Source organism: Neoarius graeffei, chromosome 12 (assembly GCF_027579695.1).
Source record: "Neoarius graeffei isolate fNeoGra1 chromosome 12, fNeoGra1.pri, whole genome shotgun sequence".
Lineage (NCBI taxonomy): Eukaryota > Metazoa > Chordata > Actinopteri > Siluriformes > Ariidae > Neoarius > Neoarius graeffei.
In genome coordinates this window covers 56,122,713-56,143,919 of record NC_083580.1, presented here as the reverse complement: position 1 = coordinate 56,143,919, position 21,207 = coordinate 56,122,713, and the positions used below count along the sequence as shown (strand labels likewise).

General features: G+C 39.1%; 1 protein-coding gene across 5 annotated transcripts in view; it reads right to left on the bottom strand.

Moving 5' to 3' along the window:
- gria4b (glutamate receptor, ionotropic, AMPA 4b) overlaps positions 1–21,207 on the bottom strand; it is a 365,144-nt gene that overhangs the window by 8,696 nt on the left and 335,241 nt on the right. For 4 of the 5 annotated variants that reach the window (XM_060935094.1, XM_060935093.1, XM_060935096.1 and 1 more), the window contains exon 14: positions 9,514–9,628. In XM_060935094.1, the coding sequence (XP_060791077.1) occupies positions 9,514–9,628 (115 nt within the window). Of the gene's footprint in view, positions 1–7,698; positions 7,814–9,513; positions 9,629–21,207 lie in introns of all 5 variants that reach the window. The other variant, XM_060935095.1, reaches the window with a different exon arrangement.

Below are 21,207 nucleotides of genomic sequence, written 5' to 3'. Positions count from 1 at the left end.
TTGTCGCCTCACAGAAAGAAGGTTCCGGCTTTGAACCTCATGGCTGACTGGGGCCTTTCCGTGTGGAGTTTGCATGTTCTCCTCATGCCTATGTGGGTGGTCTGGTTTTCTCCCACAGTCCAAAGACATGCTGATTCAGTCAACTGGCTACTCTAAATTGCCCATGTGCGTGAGTGGTTAGAGGAGAAAACCAATATAATAATCCAGTAGAAGGCAATGGGAAACCACGACAGTAATTCTTCCTGAGAAACTTTAATGGCTGAGGCCGTCAGAGTGGCTACGTCACTGTCCTGATATACCAAATAGATACATGCAATATTTTGGACTGAAATTTCAGCAAACCCTAGTCAAAAAGTCTTCTAAGATTTTCAATCCTTTAGGATTCCTGTAATTTTTTTCAAATCCTATGAGACAATCTATCCATTTTAGAGGAAATATATTTGGTTCTATAAGAATTTTCACAGTCCAATTGGAAATGCATATTTTCTATTGGATCTTATATTACAGTTAAAATTCTTGATAGATTATCTTTCATTTCTATAAGAATTACCAGTAGGACTCTTAAAGCTAGACTGCATTTCAGATTTTTCAACTGTAGGTCATAAAAAGAATTTTCCCTGACACCCAATTATTTTTGTTTAGTGGGCCGAAAGCTACTGAATTCGAATCACAGACTTCCAATTTTATTAATTTTTTAAAATAGAACAGTTAATGAATTTAGGGCCATGTGGCTCTAAATTCTCCGCTATTTTTTCCTGCTTCACCGTGACCCAATTCAAGATACTACGTCATGCATCACGTGGCGGGCTTTCCCCGTTCGCACAAGGCATTGTGGGATACAAATTTGAAACAGGAGAGAAAAATGGAGAACGTGAATGAAACGTGAAAGACCGACTACAGTAATGAAAGTGAGAAGAAAAGACGTTATGCTGCGAAGGAAAGGAAACGCAGGACCAAACTAATAAATATCGGTGGTCAGCGAGAACCTTGGTGTGATCAGCTGTTTGTTTAGCGAAAGAATGATGGAACTGTCAGTGCACGGTCAAGCTAAACCTGAAATGGCAGTAATGCAACACTGTGGATGCCAACTGCTGTAAAACCCAAAAGAAGAAGAAGGTAAACCTGCGCATCTACACACGGACTTCCTCTGTCTGCTTGACTGCACGAAGCGAGCGATTTTGTGCATATTATTTGCTCAAATTAAATAACTTCCCAGCCACAGAATGGCCTGAAATTTTGAGATATTACAGAAATAAACATATATCACAACGACCAAATTTCAGAGGGAACTAAATTTCACTGATTTTACAGTATGAAATCGAAAGGCCGTCTAGCTTTAATTCTTATTGAACATAAATTGCTTACTTGCTTAAGCAACAACAGCAAACAATAACGAGTAGCTTAGCAACAAGCTAGCTGACTAACATTAATAATAACTCAATGTTGATGATTACCTTCTCAAAATAGTGATCAGTATGATCAGTGTTACAGATTTAACCAAGTACTGTGTATGTATATTAATTGCTCTAAAACCAACAGTGCTATAAACTAATTTAAATGTAAAGAGAGACTGTATTGTTCTTTGTAACTTGGCAATAAATGGAGGTGCAATTTGCTAAGTGTACTTGGATCCCACTTGTAGCTGTGGCACACCCTTAAACTGAATTAATAATCAATCTGGTATTTATGACACTGCTATTAAACAGTAAGGTATACCTTCTACAACTTCATTATGTAAGAAACCCATGTGTCTGCTAAATGATCAGCCGTGGAATGGATATGTTACAGAAAATGTCTTAAAGGGTTATGACCATGCTGTTACTATAAACGGCTTTTAAGGTCAGAGTTAAAAAAACCCCAAAACAACTAACTGCATATTTTGCATAAAACTATACGTCATATACTACAAAAAAAAATTAATGCCACCTCACAAGTTTCAACATAAAGCCTTTTATAAATCCAGCATTATTTCATAACAGGTTTATAAAATGCTTCTGAATGTGATATGAACGCCCAGTAACATTTTACATTCTTGGATTTAAGTCCAACATCAAAGCCAATTACCATATTTTCCGGACAATAAGTCACTGCGGAGTATAAATTCTGCCTGCTTAGTGAAGGAAAAAACAAAACAAAGTCATTATATACTTTGCTAGTCAAAGGATTTTTAAATGCGGAGTTTATTTTATTACAGTTTATTCTCTACTAATAAAGAAAAATTAAACAAATGTTCCATCAAATCCCTGAATGTTTACAGCTCAGGACATCCATTAACAGATTATAATGGGACTCTTAAAAAAGGATATTTATTTATTATATTCCAAATATAGCCCTAATTATCTAGAGCCAATCAGATGAGGCCTTTTTCTGGTTACATCTAGATTTCCCCCCACTTTTATCACTTACAGTGTCTTGCAAAAGTATTCATCCCCCTTGGTGTTTGTCCTGTTTTGCTGCATTACAAGCTGGAATCAAAATAGATTGTTTGGAGGGTTGGCACCATTTGATTTACATAACATGCCTACCACTTTGAAGGTGAAAATTGTTGTTTTATTGTGACACAAACAATAATTAAGATGAAAAAACAGAAATCTGGAGTGTGCATAGGTATTCACCCCCTTTCATATGAAACCCCTAAATAAGAGCTGGTCCAACCAATTCACTTCATAAGGCACATAATTAGTTGATTAAGATCCACCTGTGTGCAATCAAAGTGTCACATGATCTGTCACATGATATCCGTACAAATCAACCTGTTCTGGAAGGACCCTGACTCTGCAACACGACTAAGCAAGCAACATGAAAACCAAAGAGCACTCCAAACAGGTCAGAGACAAAGTTGTGGAGAAGCATAGATCAGGGTTGGGTTATAAAAAAATATCCCAAACTTTGAATATCCCAGGGAGCACCATTAAATCCATTATAGCAAAATGGAAAAAATATATCACCACTACAAACCTGACAAGAGAAGGCCACCCATCAAAACTCACAGACCGAGCAAGGAGGGCATTAATCAGAGATGCAACAACGACACCAAAGATAATACTGAAGGAGCTGCAAAGATCCACAGCAGAGTTGGGAGTATCTGTCCATAGGACCACTTTAAGCTGAACACTCCACAGAGTGGGGCTTTATGGAAGAGTGGCCAGAAAAAAGCCATTGCTGAAGAAAACATGTTTGCAGTTTGCCCAACAGCATGTGGCAGACTCCCCAAACACATGGAAGAAGATTCTTCTGGACAGATGACGCTAAAATTTTAACTTTTTGGCCATCATGGGAAATGCCATGTATGGCACAAACCCAACACACTGAGAACACAATTCCTACAGTGAAGCATGGTGGTGGCAGCATCATGCTGTGGGGATATTTTTCATCTGCAGGGACAGGAAAGCTGGTCAGGACTGAAGGAAATATGGATGGCACTAAATACAGGGCAATTCTGGAGGAAAACCTGTTTGAGTCGGCCAGAGGTTTGAGACTGGGACGAAGGTTTACATTCCAGCAGGACAAAGACCCTAAACATACTGCTAAAGCTACACTGGAGTGGTTTAAAGGGAAACATTTAAATGTCTTGGAATGGCCTAATCAAAGCCCAGACCTCAATCCAATTGAGAATCTGTGGCATAACTTGTACACCAATGCAACCCATCTAACTTGAAGGAGTTGGAGCAGTTTTGCCTTGAGGAATGGGCAAAAATCCCAGTGGCTGGATGTGCTATGCTAATAGAGACATACCCCAAGAGACTTGCAGCTGTAATTGCAGCAAAAGGTGGCTCTACAAAGTATTGGCATTGGGGGTGAATACCTATGCACACCCCAGATTTCTGTTGTTTTTCTTCTTAATTATTGTTTGTGTCACAATAAAACAACAATTTGCACCTTTAAAGTGGTAGGCATGTCGTGCAAATCAAATGGTCCTAACCCCCCAAAAATCCATTTTAATTCGGGTGACGAGACGTCCCGGTTTTACTGGGACAGTCCCGATTTGGGGTTGTGTGTCCCGAGTCCCGACAAAAGTCTGTTGGGACACGGATATGTCCCGGTTTTCGCCACTCGCGATGTTTGCGACTGAGCAGCGTGGGAATCATTAGCGGAGAAATGTCTGCATTTACTATTTTGATGAATTGACAGGAATCGCAAACTTTCCTGGTTACTGCCCCCTGGCCCTGTGGCATGGGTGTTTATTTAGCCACATTATTCCAGACAACAGAATGGGTTGCCATGCAACAATAAAATAAACATTAACTGGCGCGAATGTTCTTTGTCTAGCAGCTAGCAGCAGTAATGCCGCAGCAATTATGCCAAAAAGAAAACTTACCTTTTCCAAAGATTTACAAGGCACCTACCCCTTCCTCCGAGAGGTGCAGAACAATGCGCACGAAGCCTACTGCACACACTGTAAGTGTTCCTTCTCCGTAGCCCACTCTTCTTGTAAATATACGTAGGCTAATGCATTTTGTTTAGGGTGGGTGGATTGACAGTCGCCTTAGCTTTGTTCCTGTGCTTTGTTCTTGTACTGAGTTGGGTAGCCTATGTTGCAAATGCTGTGCACGCCTGTGGGGGCTTTCCTCGGGCTGTCGCCCCTCTCCTCCTTTATTGCTGTTTTGTTTGAGTGTATATTTACGGAAGCCGCGAGAGGCCCTTCATATAATCTTTTTTTATTCACCTTGTTATCCCGAGATAACGACATAATTAATTCAGGATCTCGAGAAAACAACACAACTAATTCGAGATCTCGAGAAAACAAAACCGTTATTTCATGATCTCAGCTGGATCACTGTATCTCCGTCGGTAGAGATGAAGCCGGGCCAGTCTTCTGCGGAGGTGCCGCGGACTAATTTTGAAATTATCCCTTATTAAAAGACTTAATGCAATCTCTCCCTGTGTCAACCCCTGATCAAAATATTGCCTTATTAGGTGATTGATCATTCCAGACATTCTAATGACCAAAGCTGCGTCTATACAGAATGAGAAATAGCCCCAAAGTCAGCATATCACAAGTCTCTTGGCGCACCTGAATGAACCATTTCTCAGCTGTTTACTCGAGATCTCGGAATAACGGTTTTGTTTTCTCGAGATCTCAAATTAGTTGTGTTGTTTTCTCGAGATCCTGAATTAATTATGTCGTTATTTCGGGATAACAAGGTGAATTAAAAAAAAAAAAAGGATTATATGAAGAGCCTCTCTCGGCTTCCGTAGTATATATTCTCAAATCACTTGTCTCTTTTTTGTTTCTGTTTAACATACCATTCTGACAGTTTGGCCATATTGCTGTGTTGAACAGCTTGTTGCACCTTCCATTAAAGTGTTCACTTTTGTACACATCTTGCTTTATTCATTCAGTTGTGGGGAATGGTTAGTGAGGTTGATTCTGACCTAGGCTATGTTGAGGTCACATATCTACTTTTTAAGTTCATGCTATAGTGCATACAATTTTAGAGATATAGCCTACATGTGCATATGCATTCTTCTTGGTGTTCTCACAAACAGGTGGAATAAATCAGTTTAAATTTGGCCTATGGACATAGCCTGGCCTATTCTCAGCCATTACAAAATCTGTTGTCTGACCATAATTTAACTGATCTGTATACCACTATGCTACTAGATAACAAAATGCCTGTTTGCTTTATTTCATGTGAGATGTTGATAAATGTGAGCTTCAACAAAATGATAAGAGCACCTCTCTGAGTGTCACGTTTACGTAAAAAAAAGGGTGTGCGTGCACGAGCATGGTCGCGCGCAAAAGTGTCCCAGGTTTCAGACTAGGGAAATCTGGTCACCCTAATTTTAATTCCAGCTTGTAATGCGACAAAACAGAACAAACACCAAGGGGGATGAATACTTTTGCAAAACAGAGTATATCTTCATCATGATAATAATAATAATCACAAAATCAGTTCAGAATTGATATTCCCCTCTCCACTGCCTTTGGGTTATCACTATTGTGGTTGGTTATGGTTCATAAATTATGCAGATAATGCACAAGGACGCATCCTCATATCACAAGCTTTGGATATGCTTTGTTCCTGCATATCTGCATGATACGTAAATATCAAAGTCATTTTATTTTGCTAAATTTCCTCATCCCTCCAAGTTAATCCATAACACTGCTAGCCAATCAAAAACAAGTATATTCCATGGCCATGCTATGATGTTAGTATAATAAGTTAGTTAGCTTCCATATTTCACACTCACTTCATGCAGTATGTCAGGGAAGTCGTTTTATTTTATTTGGAAATTGCATATGATTTGTTATTCATATTATCTGCTAAATCAGAGACGCCCAATGTGCAGTCTATTGACGCTACTTTTACGTATTTTGGCCTGCCATGACATTTGGCAAGCTCATGCTTATTCTCCTCTTATTTTGAAAGTGCTGTAAAATCCTAACTGTAATGACTACAAAACGTAAATGTTTGACAGTTAAATAGTACATAACCTGAATTTTACAGCAACATACAGCACAGTGCTGTTAAGCTTTCCTATTAAATTACGGATGTCTTATCAATGAAGAATCCTCTCTCTCTCTCTCTCTGCTTCATCTGTCATTTTTAATATTTTGTCTCAATATAATTTTTAGACAATAACAAACGGGAATGATAATCATAAAATCTTGTTCATCTGAAGTATCGATGGCATGTTATATATATATATATATATATATATATATATATATATATATATATATATAATTTATTTTATATATATATATATATATATAAAATTTATTTTATATATATATATATATATATATATATATATATATATATATATATATATATATAAAATGCTGACGTCCTGTGAGTGTCTCATACTTTGATTCAGCCGGTCAAAATGAAGCGATCGACATAGTGGCACAGTGAAAAGACCACTAAGACCACTATATATATATATATATATATATATATATATATATATATATATATATATATATATATATTTTTTTTTTAACAGAAATAATTTCCACAGCAATTTGTTTCATTTGCAAACAAGACTACGACGTCTGTCATCACTAAGAAATGAAACATTCCTCCATTTTTTTTTCCAAGCTACACCAGCAAGGACCAGATGGAGAAGGAACGTGACCTGCTAACGTCTGCTAAACGTCTCAGCATCGTGCTTTGTTGTAGCCATCAGCAGCACAATAGAATCAACCCATGCAAATTATCAGATATGTGCACTGATTGCGAAGATAAATTTTTGGACTTTTGCGTTTATTTTTGGCCCATGGCCCTCCATCCAGATTTATTTTTGGCCCTTCACTGGAAAGAATTTGGGCATCTCTGTGTTAAAGTCAAATTTATATTAAAGACTTATGTTATTTATGTATTCATGTTGTGAAAGAAAAATTTAATAAAAAAAAAAAAAAACATATCAAAATATATATCAAGCGACTTGTAGTCCGGAAAGTATGATAATGATTTTTAATCTTAGGTGAAATATTGGTCTGTCCTGCTGTAGTGAGACACTGTAAACTCAGGCAAGAGCATGATCCAAATATTATTTTCATTTATTACACAAGTAATGTATAATAACACTGGCATCTCTTTTTCCCTCAGCATGCTGTATCTGAATGCATTATTATTCTCTCTCTCTCTCCTTGTCTGTTTCTCACTCGTTCTCACTGACACACAGGCTGTCACCATGTCCGTGCGAGCATTAGACAACAGTGATGGTCCCAGACTTGAGGAGACTGACCTTACTTCCCGAGTCCTTGGGTCCACACTCGCCCTTATCGTACCACCATTTGTTTTTCAGCTTGTCTAAGATGCCTGATTCACTCAGTTTCAAAACGGCAAGGTTTACGGGAGTTCTTCAACCACGCAGGGGAAATAACATAAATAACATCATAGGACATGTTATTTTATGTTATTCAGTTACATTAGCTGACACAGCAGTTGCATTGGCAAAGTGACAGAGTGCAGGGTCCCACTGGAGTACATGTCTTTATGCTCCTTCAGCAGGAAGTGTCCAGGCCTGGGACTGGAGCTGCAGACATGTGCATGGGACCCTGCTCCATCGCTTTAGGCAACGGGCACATACTCCCAGGACCTGGTTCTTGTAAAAAAGCTTGGGATGCAGTTACTGTTAACCCACAACTATTGGCGAACACTGGCAGTAAAATGCATATGCGGTTATGAATGGGAATTTTTTTTGTTCTTCAAAACTGTAAGTATGTGCTTTAAATAAATTTAGTCTTTCCATGAAATCTGAGCACACACCACAAATGCTGGAAACAAAATTAAGGGATGCTTCTTTACTTTTTTTTCTCAATAATATGCTTACATTATGACATAATTTCCACCAAATTAAATTGCAATAAAATATTGGAAAACCTGTGTGACAGTTCTCTTTTTGAAAATTCCAAATTTAAAGGTATCTTCGAAATAATATGATTATAACGGGTTTATAAACAGTTCAAACATTTGAACAATTTGAAAAAAAAAAACCCCCACAAATGAACGTTTGCATTTGCTCACTGGCAAGATTCAGAACAGGGGCTGAAGAAATTAAACATTTAAACACGAACATTTAAACATTATTTTATCAGTATTTTTTGCTAATGTACAGACTTATTCTTTGTCCATAATTCAACAATGAAAAATACGTCAATGCTAGTGGATTTATTTAACATTTAAACAAACTAATACACGTGGTAGTTTGTTAAAATTGCTTACAGTGTATTAATGCTGAGCTTCGGCTGCGGTAAATAATGTTAGTGTAATGAACACTGCAATAGAAAGCATTACCATTTTCTCATTTCTTCCTGCTGATTTTCCTTTTGCCAACTTTTTAACAAGTGACAGAAACAGCATGGACTGCTGACAGCTGATTATTCTCTTTCCCTGCTGTTCTGCCGTGTCGGTCTGTTGTTGGAGAAGCATGATGAAAATCTGGTCATGTGACAGTAAATTAATTTCAAATGGCCACATATTGTACACTGTATTTTAAATTTTTTTTTTGTTCCTGCATAAATTCCCGTTGATGGAAACCGGCCCAATGATTTCAGGAATTGTCTTTTGGACAAAGCCATCTTTTGGAAGCTGGAAGCTGCTAAATATCTGAGAAATGGTCATGGTGCTTCATCTAAGCTCTTCACAATGACACGGCTTTGACTAGTTTCCTGTGCCAGCGTAAAACATGTCTGCTACAGTTCCTGTTAAAAGCGGCTGAATGGGTCCTGCATTATTCATCCTTAAAGATGGATGTCTCTTCCAGCAGAGAATATGAACGGCAAAAGGAAGCCGATGACATTTTTTATGTGGTTAAAAATTGCGGAAGAAATAGAAAGAAATACAATACATCCCGTCAGAATACGGTGCATGTTTGCCATCAAAGTCCCAGCTGAAAGCGAATATTTGTGCTCTGACAGTAACTGCTTTCCTTCGGGTCTCATTACAAGCTGAACAATGTGAAGTGATGCTCAGATGTGTGTGACTTTGATGTGGCCCTGGCAGATGCACCTGTTGCTGAGGAATTTTTTTACCCGCATTTGTCGACATAGTGGCTAACCTTCTCACCACCTCCTCCGCTGCCACACTCTCCTTTGTCGTACCACCACTTGTTTTTCAATTTGTCCAACAGGCCTTGTTCATTCAGTTTTAAAACTGCCAGGTTAACTGCACTTCTTGAAACGATAAAACATAGTTCATCAGAGTGAGCAGTATCCAATCAGAGGAAAGAAAAAAAGCAGTTACAGGGGTGGAAAGTTTTAGTCCCAGTTCCCAACTTTCCCCATATAAATCACATTAATGCACTGGACAAACCTCTCTTAAAAAAAAAAAAGAAGCCAGACCCAGATCTCATCTCTGAGGTACACCTCACCTACAATATTGGTCTGAACAGGAAATGATGCTGTTACCATCTTCACTATTTGGTGTTTGCAATAAACAGGAAATCATCAGGTGTCTTTTACACAGGGAACTTTATGTAGCTTATATTCCAGAATTTTCTTCGAAATAGCTATGTCTCCAGTATATGCTTAACATCACAGGTTCCTGAATGGTCTGAATTTTTTAATTAAATGATCAATTCAGATAAATCGAGGACACACTTATTTTACATTAGGTGAGAGGGTAAAATATAAAGCCTACTTTTGTTACTCGCAATCTCACAGCTATTCAGTTTCTCTGCCCATTTTTTTTTTATTTTTAGATTATTTTTCGTGACAACTAATCTCTTAATCATTGAATAGTTTGTGTGAAACAAATGCTCTGCATCTCAGTGAAACTTGATAGAAATTTGGTGAATGGCTATGAGAATAGTGTTAATAGCCTTGGTGATAGTAGCCAGACAGCTAGTTTAACTATAGCTAGTCCCTTTGATTATACCCTGCCTCAAGTTTTCAGGAGTTATCCACAAAGACAAGATACCTCTCAAAACTATTCTGGTATATTTTCAAGACTACTGTTTTGTCATTAAAATGGCTAAGAAGATGAAGTTATCAGTAGCCGGGTAGCTAATTTATTAGCTAAATGTGTTGCATTAATGCAGGGCTTTTCAAAGTTCAAAGTGTGGGGCGCACCTCCCCTAGGGGGCGCCAGAGTTCTTCCGGGGGGGGGGGGGGGGGGGGGGGTCAACGTGAGGAAAAATAAACCAGAATAAGTTACTATTGCGGACATTTAGCGAGCTTCAGCTAGCCTTTGCCAGAGACAAAATGGATCGATTTTTAGTACCTAAAGCTACAGTGAGTGAGGAGACAGAGTCTGGGCCAAGCAAAAAAAGAAGGAAGTATGACCACGATTATTTAAAGTTTGGATTTTCCTGGACTGGATCTGAAGATGCTCCACTGCCACAGTGTGTTGTCTGCCAAGAGGTGCTAGCTAACGATGCTATGAGATGTTTAAAATGTGTAAAACAAGATGTTTTAAAAAAGCACAGATGTTTAAAATGTGTAAAAAAAAGATGTTTTAAAAAAGCATAGATGTTTAAAATGTGTAAAAAAAAAAGATGTTTTAATAAAGCTTATATGTTTTAAATGTGTAAAAAAGTTGTTTTAAAAAAAGCACAGATGTTTAAAATGTGTAAAAGAAAAAAATAAAAATGTGTACAACAACCATTTTTTAAATATGAATGGAACATTAAGTATAGCAACAACAAAAATTGTAAGGGGGGGCGCGCTGTTGTTTATTTGCTCTCTGAGGGGAGGCTGACTCTCCCACACTTTGAAAACCCCTGCATTAATGTATTACCAAATTCTGTCAGAAACAAGAGTGCTCTGAGAGCACAATATCCCCCACTGGCAACTATGCCATAACTCTGGTAAAATGCGACTGAATTGAATGAAATTGCAATATACGTATTACGGACATATGACAAAGAATCCTGTCAAGTTTCGTGAAATTCCTCCAAAAATTGTGAGAGGAGTTGATTTCAGAAGGTGAGTACCCTTCCCGGGACAGATGGACATTGCCATGACATAATCCTCCTTCGGGCCTTTCGGCCAGCGGGGAATAAAAATTGTGAGAAAAGTTGATTTCAGAAAGCAAGCACACCTTGATGAAATTGCCAAAGTACAAGTTTGTTAATAATCAAGGGCATAACTCTGGTAAAATTTGCCCAAATTAAACGAAATTTCAATATGCGTATAACGGTCATATAACAAAGCCTTTCCCCAAGTTTGGTGAAATTCCTCCACAAATTGTGAGAGGAGTTGATTTCAGAAGAACCTACACCCTCATGAAATTGTCAAAGTACAAGTTATTTAATCAAGGGTCAAGACTGGGAAAATTTTCACAAACGAAATTAAATCGTAATATGCATCTTACCGTCATATAACAAGGCCTTTTGCCAAGCTTCGAGAAATTCGCCCAAAAATTGTGAGAGGAGTTGATGTCAGAAGGTGAGCACACCTTCATGAAATTGTGAAAGTACAAGGTTGTTAATCAAGGGCCGTAACTCTGGTAAAATGCGACCGAATTGAACGAAATTATAATATGCGTACTACCGACATACAACAATGCCTTTTGCCAAGTTTCGTAAAATTCCTCCAAAAAGTGTGGGAGGAATTGATTTCAGAAGGAAAAAACACACTCATGAAATTGTCAAAGTTTAATTTTGTTAATCAAGGGCTGTAACTCCGGTAAAATGTGACCGAATTTAATGAAATTACAATATGCGTATTATCGACATAGAACAAAGAATCCTGCCAAGTTTTGTCAAATTCCTCCAAAAATTGTGAGAGGAGTTGATTTCGGAAAGTCAGCACCCTTCTCGGGACGGACGGATGGACATCACCACGACATAATCCCTCTTTGGGCTTTTTGGCCAGCGGGGGATAAAAAATTATGAACACAATGTAAATAAAAAAAATTATTTTTCATTTCAAATTTGTTTAACTTATTTTCCTTAAGGAATTTGCATAAGGGCCTAGCAAATTTAGCTCAGAATGTGCATAATTGTTTCAATAGCTACTGCTCAAATCTATTTTTAAGACAAGATAGTGAGACTAAATGCTTGATTTTTTTTTTTTTGCTTTTCCTGCCATATCAAGTATAATTTTGTACTAAAATGAATAAAATACTTGTTCAAAGAGTGAAATATAAAGACAAGCTGCTAGCAAACAGGCAGCAATACGACAGTTACTGTGTGCAAATCATGTAAGCATTTTCTTCATCTTGCTTGATTAAACTAACAAAATGCTGGAATACAGCTTCTCATTTCGAACCCAATTTTCTCTAAACAACAGTGAGGTAGGTCTCTGAGGCAAGGTGGTCTGAGAGATGAGATTTATAACCAAACGTTGTTGCTCCTTTCCCATGTTTTGATGTAAATTACACATGCCTAATTTGTTTCTAACAAGAACAACAAAGGTGCACTAATATATAAGAACTAGGAAAATCGATGTCTCCACTAATCCTACTCTCTCTTATTCCTTTGCCCTTCCCCCGTCTTCTCTCTCTCCCTCTCTGTCTCTCATGCATCCTCATTAGTCAATATTGCTTTGAGATACACAGAGGACCTTCACAGTATTGAAAACCTGTTTTTGTCCCCCTGGGCTATCTACAGATGAACTGAGCATCTTGAGAAGTGCTGATTAAGCCTGATCCCTTGCTCGACGTGAGATTTCTAGCAATACATTGATGCCCTTGGTGTATATTAGCTCTGATATAAATAGTGAGGTAAAGCATGCACAAATCAGTATATACATAATCAAAATGAATGCCTCATATAAGGGTTTCTCCCTGCTGCTGTGTTTTGTTTTTTTCTCCTGATTCTGCCTCCTACCACTAAAATGACTCTGGACGTTCCAACTTCTAGATAACTGTCTCATAGGAAAGAAAAAAAAAGCTCACATGCAACTTATCAGCAGCGCCTTCAATGAGTTGAATATCAACGTTCTGGCACAAGCAATGTACAGAACTAATATGACATGGTAACGCAGGCATTTTCAAGACGCCGAAACTCCTAAAGAATTTACAGCATAAAAACTATCTGCATTTTAAAAATAATCACATTAGTGACTCTGATACTAGGTGACTAGCAAACATGTTTTTGTTTGCAGAGAAGAGGAGGAGTTTCAGCGCAGTACAGTAAGTCTAATCATATGTCATAAAAAGCACAAACTTTACGCATGGATTGCGCATTACAAAAGGTACAATTATTTATTACTTAGTATAAATACGGAGATGATTATAGAAAATCATGTGCGGACTGTTTCTCGATAATCACCTCGAGTGACTCGGCAAAATGGCGGCCAATCGCTTTGTCACCATAAGTGAAGAATTACAAATCATGAAAGAAAATGCTGTTCCTAAAAGCACTAAAGATGCTATGAAGTTTGGTCTAAAACTGTTCAAAGGTAAGGTGGAGTTGTGATTTATTTTATCCATTTCAAAAGAAAGTACTTGATGTGAGTCGGCATAGATAAATGACAAGTCTGTGCCGCACCGTTGTTCCATTTGTATGCCGCATTTGAAGTTTGAAATACATTAGGGTTTTTTTTAAACGATTAATTTTTAAAAAAAAATAACCACCTGTGTATTTATCAACCTTATTCAAATGGCATAGTTGGAGAGGTTAGGATGGCTCAAGCTAGAAGGGAACATGGTAGAGTGCATACCTCTGCCAAGCCACATATTATTAACATCAAAATCAAATCACTTGATCCTAGAATAATATTCAAGCTGTACACCAAATTTCATCAAAACTTGTTCACTATTTTTTGAGTTACATTGGGAACAGACAAAAAAAATCCTGGATCTGTATTCATATCCGGACTTGCATCAAAATCTAATCAATTGTTCCTTGACTCATGGCTCATCTTTCCTCAAAATTCCATCAAAATCTGTTCACAACTTTTTGAGTTACGTTGGGAACAAACAAACAAACAGGGGCAAAAACATAACCACCTCCAACAAAGTTGGAGAAAGACTCAGACAGAACATTCGAGCATTTAACATATGCTTGTGCTATAATATTCAAAGCATTAGAAGGTGCTACACATAAGTTGCATATGAACGGTTTTCTGTGACACTGGGTTGCTTCTGGATTTGAAGGCCACATGTTAATTTCACATCATCATCATCATCATCATCATCATCCTGAACTGGCATGTTTAGCGAGCTTGCTTTTCCATAGACAGCGCAGTACAGCAAGGTATAGTCAAAAATGAGACAAGGCCGTTTTGTCGTTATTTTCATTGCGAAGTGAGCCATACTGTGACCAAGTGTGCTAAATTTACCTTTACAAGTGTGCTGAAGGTTACCCTTCTTGCAAGGTGACCACAAATACCTTGCACTAATTGGTCAGACAAAATTGCTGTCACTCAAGTCAATCAAACACCATTTTCAATCAAACAAAAAACAAAACAAACAAACAAACAAACAAACAAACAAACAAACAAACAAACAAACAAACAAACAAACAAACAAAAATTCCCAGCTAGCTCCAATCCCTCAACATTCCTACTGAGTACAGTAGAAAAAGGTTAATTTGAAATCAAATCATGAGTAAAAGCAGATTGTCAGGTGACATTTAACAAACTGTACTGTGCTGTGTCGGGAAAAAGGTGATTAGCTGATGATTACTGTAGCTGCCGCTTTACCACTCCTCCACGGTTAGCTAACACAAATGCTTGCTGTTTGATTACATTAGCTAACTGTGGCGGCATGACATCATCCAGCTTTTTATATGTAAACTTTTCTGAATCCAGAACCAGGCATACCCTGCTCAAGGACCTGTGTCCAGTGGGGGTGGGGTAGGGTGGGGTGGGGTAGGGTAGGGTGGGGTGGGGGTTAACTGCTTCCTGACTCCGCCTCTAAAATGACCTGAGGAAGCTTTTTTGCTGACAGATCTCACTTAATCTGTGTTAGTTTCAAGTGGAGGTCTGGTAGCACTTTGGGTATCCGGTTACAGTGGTGCTTGAAAGTTTGTGAACCCTTTAGAATTTTCTATATTTCTGCATAAATATGACCTAAAACATCATCAGATTTTCACACAAGTCCTAAAAGTAGATAAAGAGAACCCAGTTAAACAAATGAGACACAAATATTATACTTGGTCATTTATTTACTGAGGAAAATGATCCAATATTACATATCTGTGAGTGGCAAAAGTATGTGAACCTCTAGGATTAGCAGTTAATTTGAAGGTGAAATTAGAGTCAGGTGTTTTCAATCAATGGGATGACAATCAGGTGTGAGTGGGCACCCTGTTTTATTTAAAGAACAGGGATCTATCAAAGTCTGAGCTTCACAACACATGTTTGTGGAAGTGTATCATGGCACGAACAAAGGAGATTTCTGAGGACCTCAGGAAAAGTGTTGTTGATGCTCATCAGGCTGGAAAAGGTTACAAAACCATCTGTAAAGAGTTTGGACTCCACCAATCCACAGTCAGACAGATTGTGTACAAATGGAGGAAATTCAAGACCATTGTTACCCTCCCCAGGAGTGGTCGACCAACAAAGATCACTCCAAGAGCAAGGCGTGTAATAGTTGGCGAGGTCACAAAGGACCCCAGGGTAATTTCCAAGTAACTGAAGGCCTCTCTAAGGCTACGTTTACACTAGACCGTATCTGTCTCGTTTTCTTCGCGGATGCACTGTCCGTTTACATTAACCCCCCTGAAAAAGCGGGGAAACGGGAATCCGCCAGCGTCCACGTATTCAATCTAGATCGTGTCAGCTCCGGTGCTGTGTAAACATTGAGAATACGCGAATACGCTGTGCTGAGCTCTAGCTGGCGTCTCATTGGACAACGTCACTGTGACATCCACCTTCCTGATTCGCTGGCGTTGGTCATGTGACGCGACTGCTGAAAAACGGCGCAGACTTCCGCCTTGTATCACCTTTCATTAAAGAGTATAAAAGTATGAAAATACTGCAAATACTGATGCAAATACTGCCCATTGTGTAGTTATGATTGTCTTTAGGCTTGCCATCCTTCCACTTGCAAGTAATAAGTGATATGCGCTGGGATCACACACACAGCGGCTCAGTCCCGAATCGTGGCTTGTTCACTTCACTCGCGCGCTCTGTGAGCTGTGCAGGGCCGGAGTGCACACCCTCCAGAGGGCACTCGCTGTTCAGGGCGGAGTGATTTGGAGCGCAGGATGCCTGCGGAGCCGAGCGTATCCGCGTATTGGTGTTGCTGTGTGCACGGCTAACGGTTTTAGTGTAAACGCGAATCATTTTAAGAACATTAATCTGATGATCCGCTGATTCGACGTAATGTAAACGTAGCCTCACATTGGCCAATGTTAATGTTCATGAGTCCACTATCAGGAGAATACTGAACAACAATGGTGTGCATGGCAGGGTTGCAAGGAGAAAGCCACTGCTCTCCAAAAAGAACATTGCTGCTCGTCTGCAGTTTGCTAAAGATTATGTGGACAAGCCGGAAGGCTGTTGGGAAAATGTTTTGTGGACGGATGAGACCAAAATAGAACTTTTTAGTTTAAATGAGAAGCGTTATGTTTGGAGAAAGGAAAACACTGCATTCCAGCATAAGAACCTCATCCCATCTGTGAAACATGGTGGTGGTAGTATCATGGTTTGGGCCTGTTTTGCTGCATCTGGGCCAGGGCGGCTTGCCATAATTTATGGAACAATGAATTCTGAATTATACCAGCGAATTCTAAAGGAAAATGTCAGGACATCTGTCCATGAACTGGATCTCAAGAGAAGGTGGGTTATGCAGCAAGACAATGACCCTAAGCACACAAGTCCTTCTACCAAAGAATGGTTAAATAAGAATAAAGCTAATGTTTTGGAATGGCCAAGTCAAAGTCCTGACCTTAATCCAATCGAAATGTTGTGGAAGGACCTGAAGCGAGCAGTTCATGTGAGGAAACCCACCAACATCCCAGAGTTGAAGCTGTTCTGTACGGAGGAATGGGCTAAAATTCCTCCAAGCTGGTGTGCAGGACTGATCAACAGTTACCGGAAACGTTTAGTTGCAGTTATTCCTGCACAAGGGGGTCACACCAGATACTGAAAGCAAAGGTTTACATACTTTTACCACTCACAGATATGTAATATTGGATCATTTTCCTCAATAAATAAATGACCGAGTATAATATTTTTGTTTCATTTGTTTAACTGGGTTCTCTTTATCTACTTTTAGGACTTGTGTGAAAATCTGATGATGTTTTAGGTCATATTTATGCAGAAATATAGAAAATTCTAAAGGGTTCACAAACTTTCAAGCACCACTGTATTTAGCACAGAAGTCTTTGAGCACAAGTTCTAAAGTGTCTTAGCACAACTCTATGTTCTTTAGCACAACTCTGGATTATGGTCACAATAATAAAAATAAATAAATAAGAAAAAAGACAAGTCTTGAAGCTGTGGCTAGTTAGCAAATTGCAAATAATAAATATGATATAATTTAAGCTTAGTACTTTAATAAAGACAAAACAAACCTGGAAGTTGGCCGTAGCAGTGTACTGTGTCAGGGTACGTGCTGTGTTAAATAATTGGGAGGGAGGATTGGTGACTAACATACGGGCTACATCAAACATGGCGGTTTCAAGATGGCAGAGTGGGGAAATACAATCCCTTGTTTTCGATCGGAATCTCAGCAGTGTGAGATGAACTCACACACACACACAGTTGTAAAGATTAGCAAAAAGGGTTAGGGGGAAAAAAAAAATCCTAACCCAATCCTAATCGCTTGCCCATGATATATATACAGTATATATCTCCATTCATTATCTGTAGCCACTTATCCTGATCTTATATATTATATCTTGTATATATAAGATCGGAATCTTGGCAACTTTAATAAAAAAAAATTCATCAAACATCTTTAAACATGATCAGTAAGTATTCATAATAAAGATTAAGTGTTCTTGGATCTTGTGCTAAAGAACTTAGAGTTGTGCTAAGAGACTTTGGATTTGTGCTAAAAGACTTTTGTGCTAAATAACCGTAAACCGCACTTCGCGCGGTACAGTATGTCAATTGTTTTGAATCCAGAACCATCCACAATCTGGTTGAGGACCTGAATGTGATGTAAAAGCTCTATTACCATACCTTACCATGCCTTCACAGTTAGCTAATGCAACTCCTTACTGTTTGATCGAGTTAGCTAACTAGCAACACCGTTGCTTTTTCAAGTAGGTATTAGCACAACCCTTTGTTGATAAGGATAAGAGGAGGAATAAATTATGTTCAGTCCTACAATTCTATAAAGCGAGTCGCATTTTACCCCATCCCCCGACCCTGAAGACAACCACTCTCTAACCTTGCATATTAAAACTTTAAAAAATAGTCAATTATGATGTGGGAAATAATTTTTCAATTTTTCAAGAGAGGTTTATCCCGAATGCAGCACTCAGAAAGAAAGCCCACTGGAGCAAAGACAGACACAAGATGGGGAAAAGAATGCAGTAAAGCCCGTCGGAGCTGAGGAGTGAACAGACAGAAGAGCATTAAAAAGCGTTGGAGAGTCAGAGCCCAGGAAAAGCCTCAGAAGAGCCATGCTCTGACACTGCACTCCTGTCTGTGGGAGGATCACACGTAGGAGAAGTGACAGGCAGACAACAGTAACTCCAGTGAAATGTCTGACCCAGGAGGCTACAGTCATCTGTAAGTGACTCTCCTCACCGAGTGTTCGACTTCCTGAACAGACTGAATGTGGGAGTTTACAGACTGAACAGGATCAATTAGTCACACTCAATTTGCTTTGAATTTTTGCTGTAAATCATTTGCTGTTCATGCCCACACATACATATCTGAACATTCACATGCAGGAGAAGAATTCTAGCATTTGCTTTATGTTTCCGTTCTGTCAGTCTGTAAATTCACTCTCATGAAGCATCAAAGCCATCCATCCATTATCTGTAGCCGCTTATCCTGTTCATCAAGCCATCATGTCTTTATTCAAATAAGGGCTAAATACGCTTATATGGCCACTTCTGTATGCATGACCTAATAGGTATCTGTGATTGGTTAGCATTCCTCTTATTAACAGGTGAGAGAAAGGACACTTAGGCAGTCCTCCGTGCTGAGCTGTTCCCCTTGAATTATCCTCATAGCTAGCTTAATACATTATTTTATACGATGGTGGAGCTGACTTCTTGAGTCTGATTGGTCAGAAGGTATTGAATAATTTGCAGTTTTTCCAGCTGCAATTCAAATACCAAGTTAATATTAATATGCTTGTTTAATGTGCTCTAATGTGTGTTGTTATTTAATGAAGAAAATTGTTATTATGGTGAACTTCCCTATGAGGTCATGTTCATTTAAAGGTCCCATGGCATGGTGGTTTGTTGATGCTTTAAACGGGCTCGTGGAGGTTTCCGGATGTTATATCCGCAGGCTTTCTCGAAATGAACCCTCGGCACGTAGATATAGCCTCTTGGGAGAAAGCCCCATTTCAGCGCTTTTCCCAGTGCGTCGTTTTGCTAATGAGAAGCAGGAGGCGGGGAAGGGTAGAGGGTGGGGGCGGGTCTTATCATTAATATTCATGACATGTAAACGTGTTACCTCTGATTGGCTAACAGCACTGTGACACTACCTCCAGTGGGTCAGAACAAGCAGATGTGGGTGTCTTACTATGGCGAGAGAGAAGGAACAAACCGTGAAGGGAAAAATACCGCGCGCTGACGTCATTAAGGTGCGACGCGAGGAAATAAAATAAATTCAACAAATCTTTGGGTTTTTACTGAACAAACAAACAAATAAAATGAACGAGTGACTTAAAAAAAAGAATGTGGGTGTCTTTGTAAAAACTGTTTTGATTGGCTATTATAACAGAGCATGCTGCATGCTTTTTGGTTTTATAGCGCAGAGTACCTGGCTAACTGCAGGAAGCGGTTAGCTGCACAGCTAATGTAGCCATTGCAAGGCTAACGTGGCACCGATTTTAAAACACGGCAAAACGACTTAACAGTTATACACTTACTTGTTCGGTGTTTGTGGCTGATGTGGCAGGGATGCTTGGTACAGACCCAGGCTTCAGTGACAGTTGATGTGCAAAACCTGCCCTGTACTGTCCCAAGTTGTGGAAACATTCCTCAGGAAAATGCTTCCGACAAACATACACCGTCTTAGGTAGACTCGACGGCGTATTATTGGAGTAAATAAAATTAAGCCACTGCGTCTTCAGGGGCTCTCCCGTCGGCAGTAAAAACAGACTCCTTTCTGTGTTATCACATCCATGTACAGCGCAACTTCCATGTTTGGTGGCAACTTTTGAGCTGGGCGGGCAATCCATACAGTGGGTGGGAATCCAGAGGGGGGGCGTGGGGATCATCTCCCTTGCTGACGTAGGCAAGGGAAGAGTTTATCAACGCGCCGTTTTGACGCGCCATTCTCAAATGTTGGGCATAGTTTGGTTTACACATTATGAAATTTCTAGCCACTGGGGTGACTTAAGAAGGTCAGAGGAACTCATTTTAACGTTAAAAAACCTCAGAAAGTGAAAATTTCATGCCATGGGACCTTTAACATTTTTTGGGAAAAAGTCTTCATTATCAGTTTTTTGCCTTTAGGATGAATGATGTTGAGCTTTCTTCTTAGTAAAAACAAAATGAACAAACAAAGAAAAAAAAAACCGGATTTATTTGTCTTACTAACTTCGACATGAGCTCAGAGACCATCCTTTCCTGAAATAGCTCAGTAGAGAGAGTGTTTAGACTGAAGATCTAAAGGTCCCTGGTTCAATCCTGTGTTTTGGCATGGAGCAGAGCAGAGTGGAGTGGTTTGAGTATGTCTTAGACTATGACCAATAGGATATTTGCTTTAGGGGAAGCCATGGC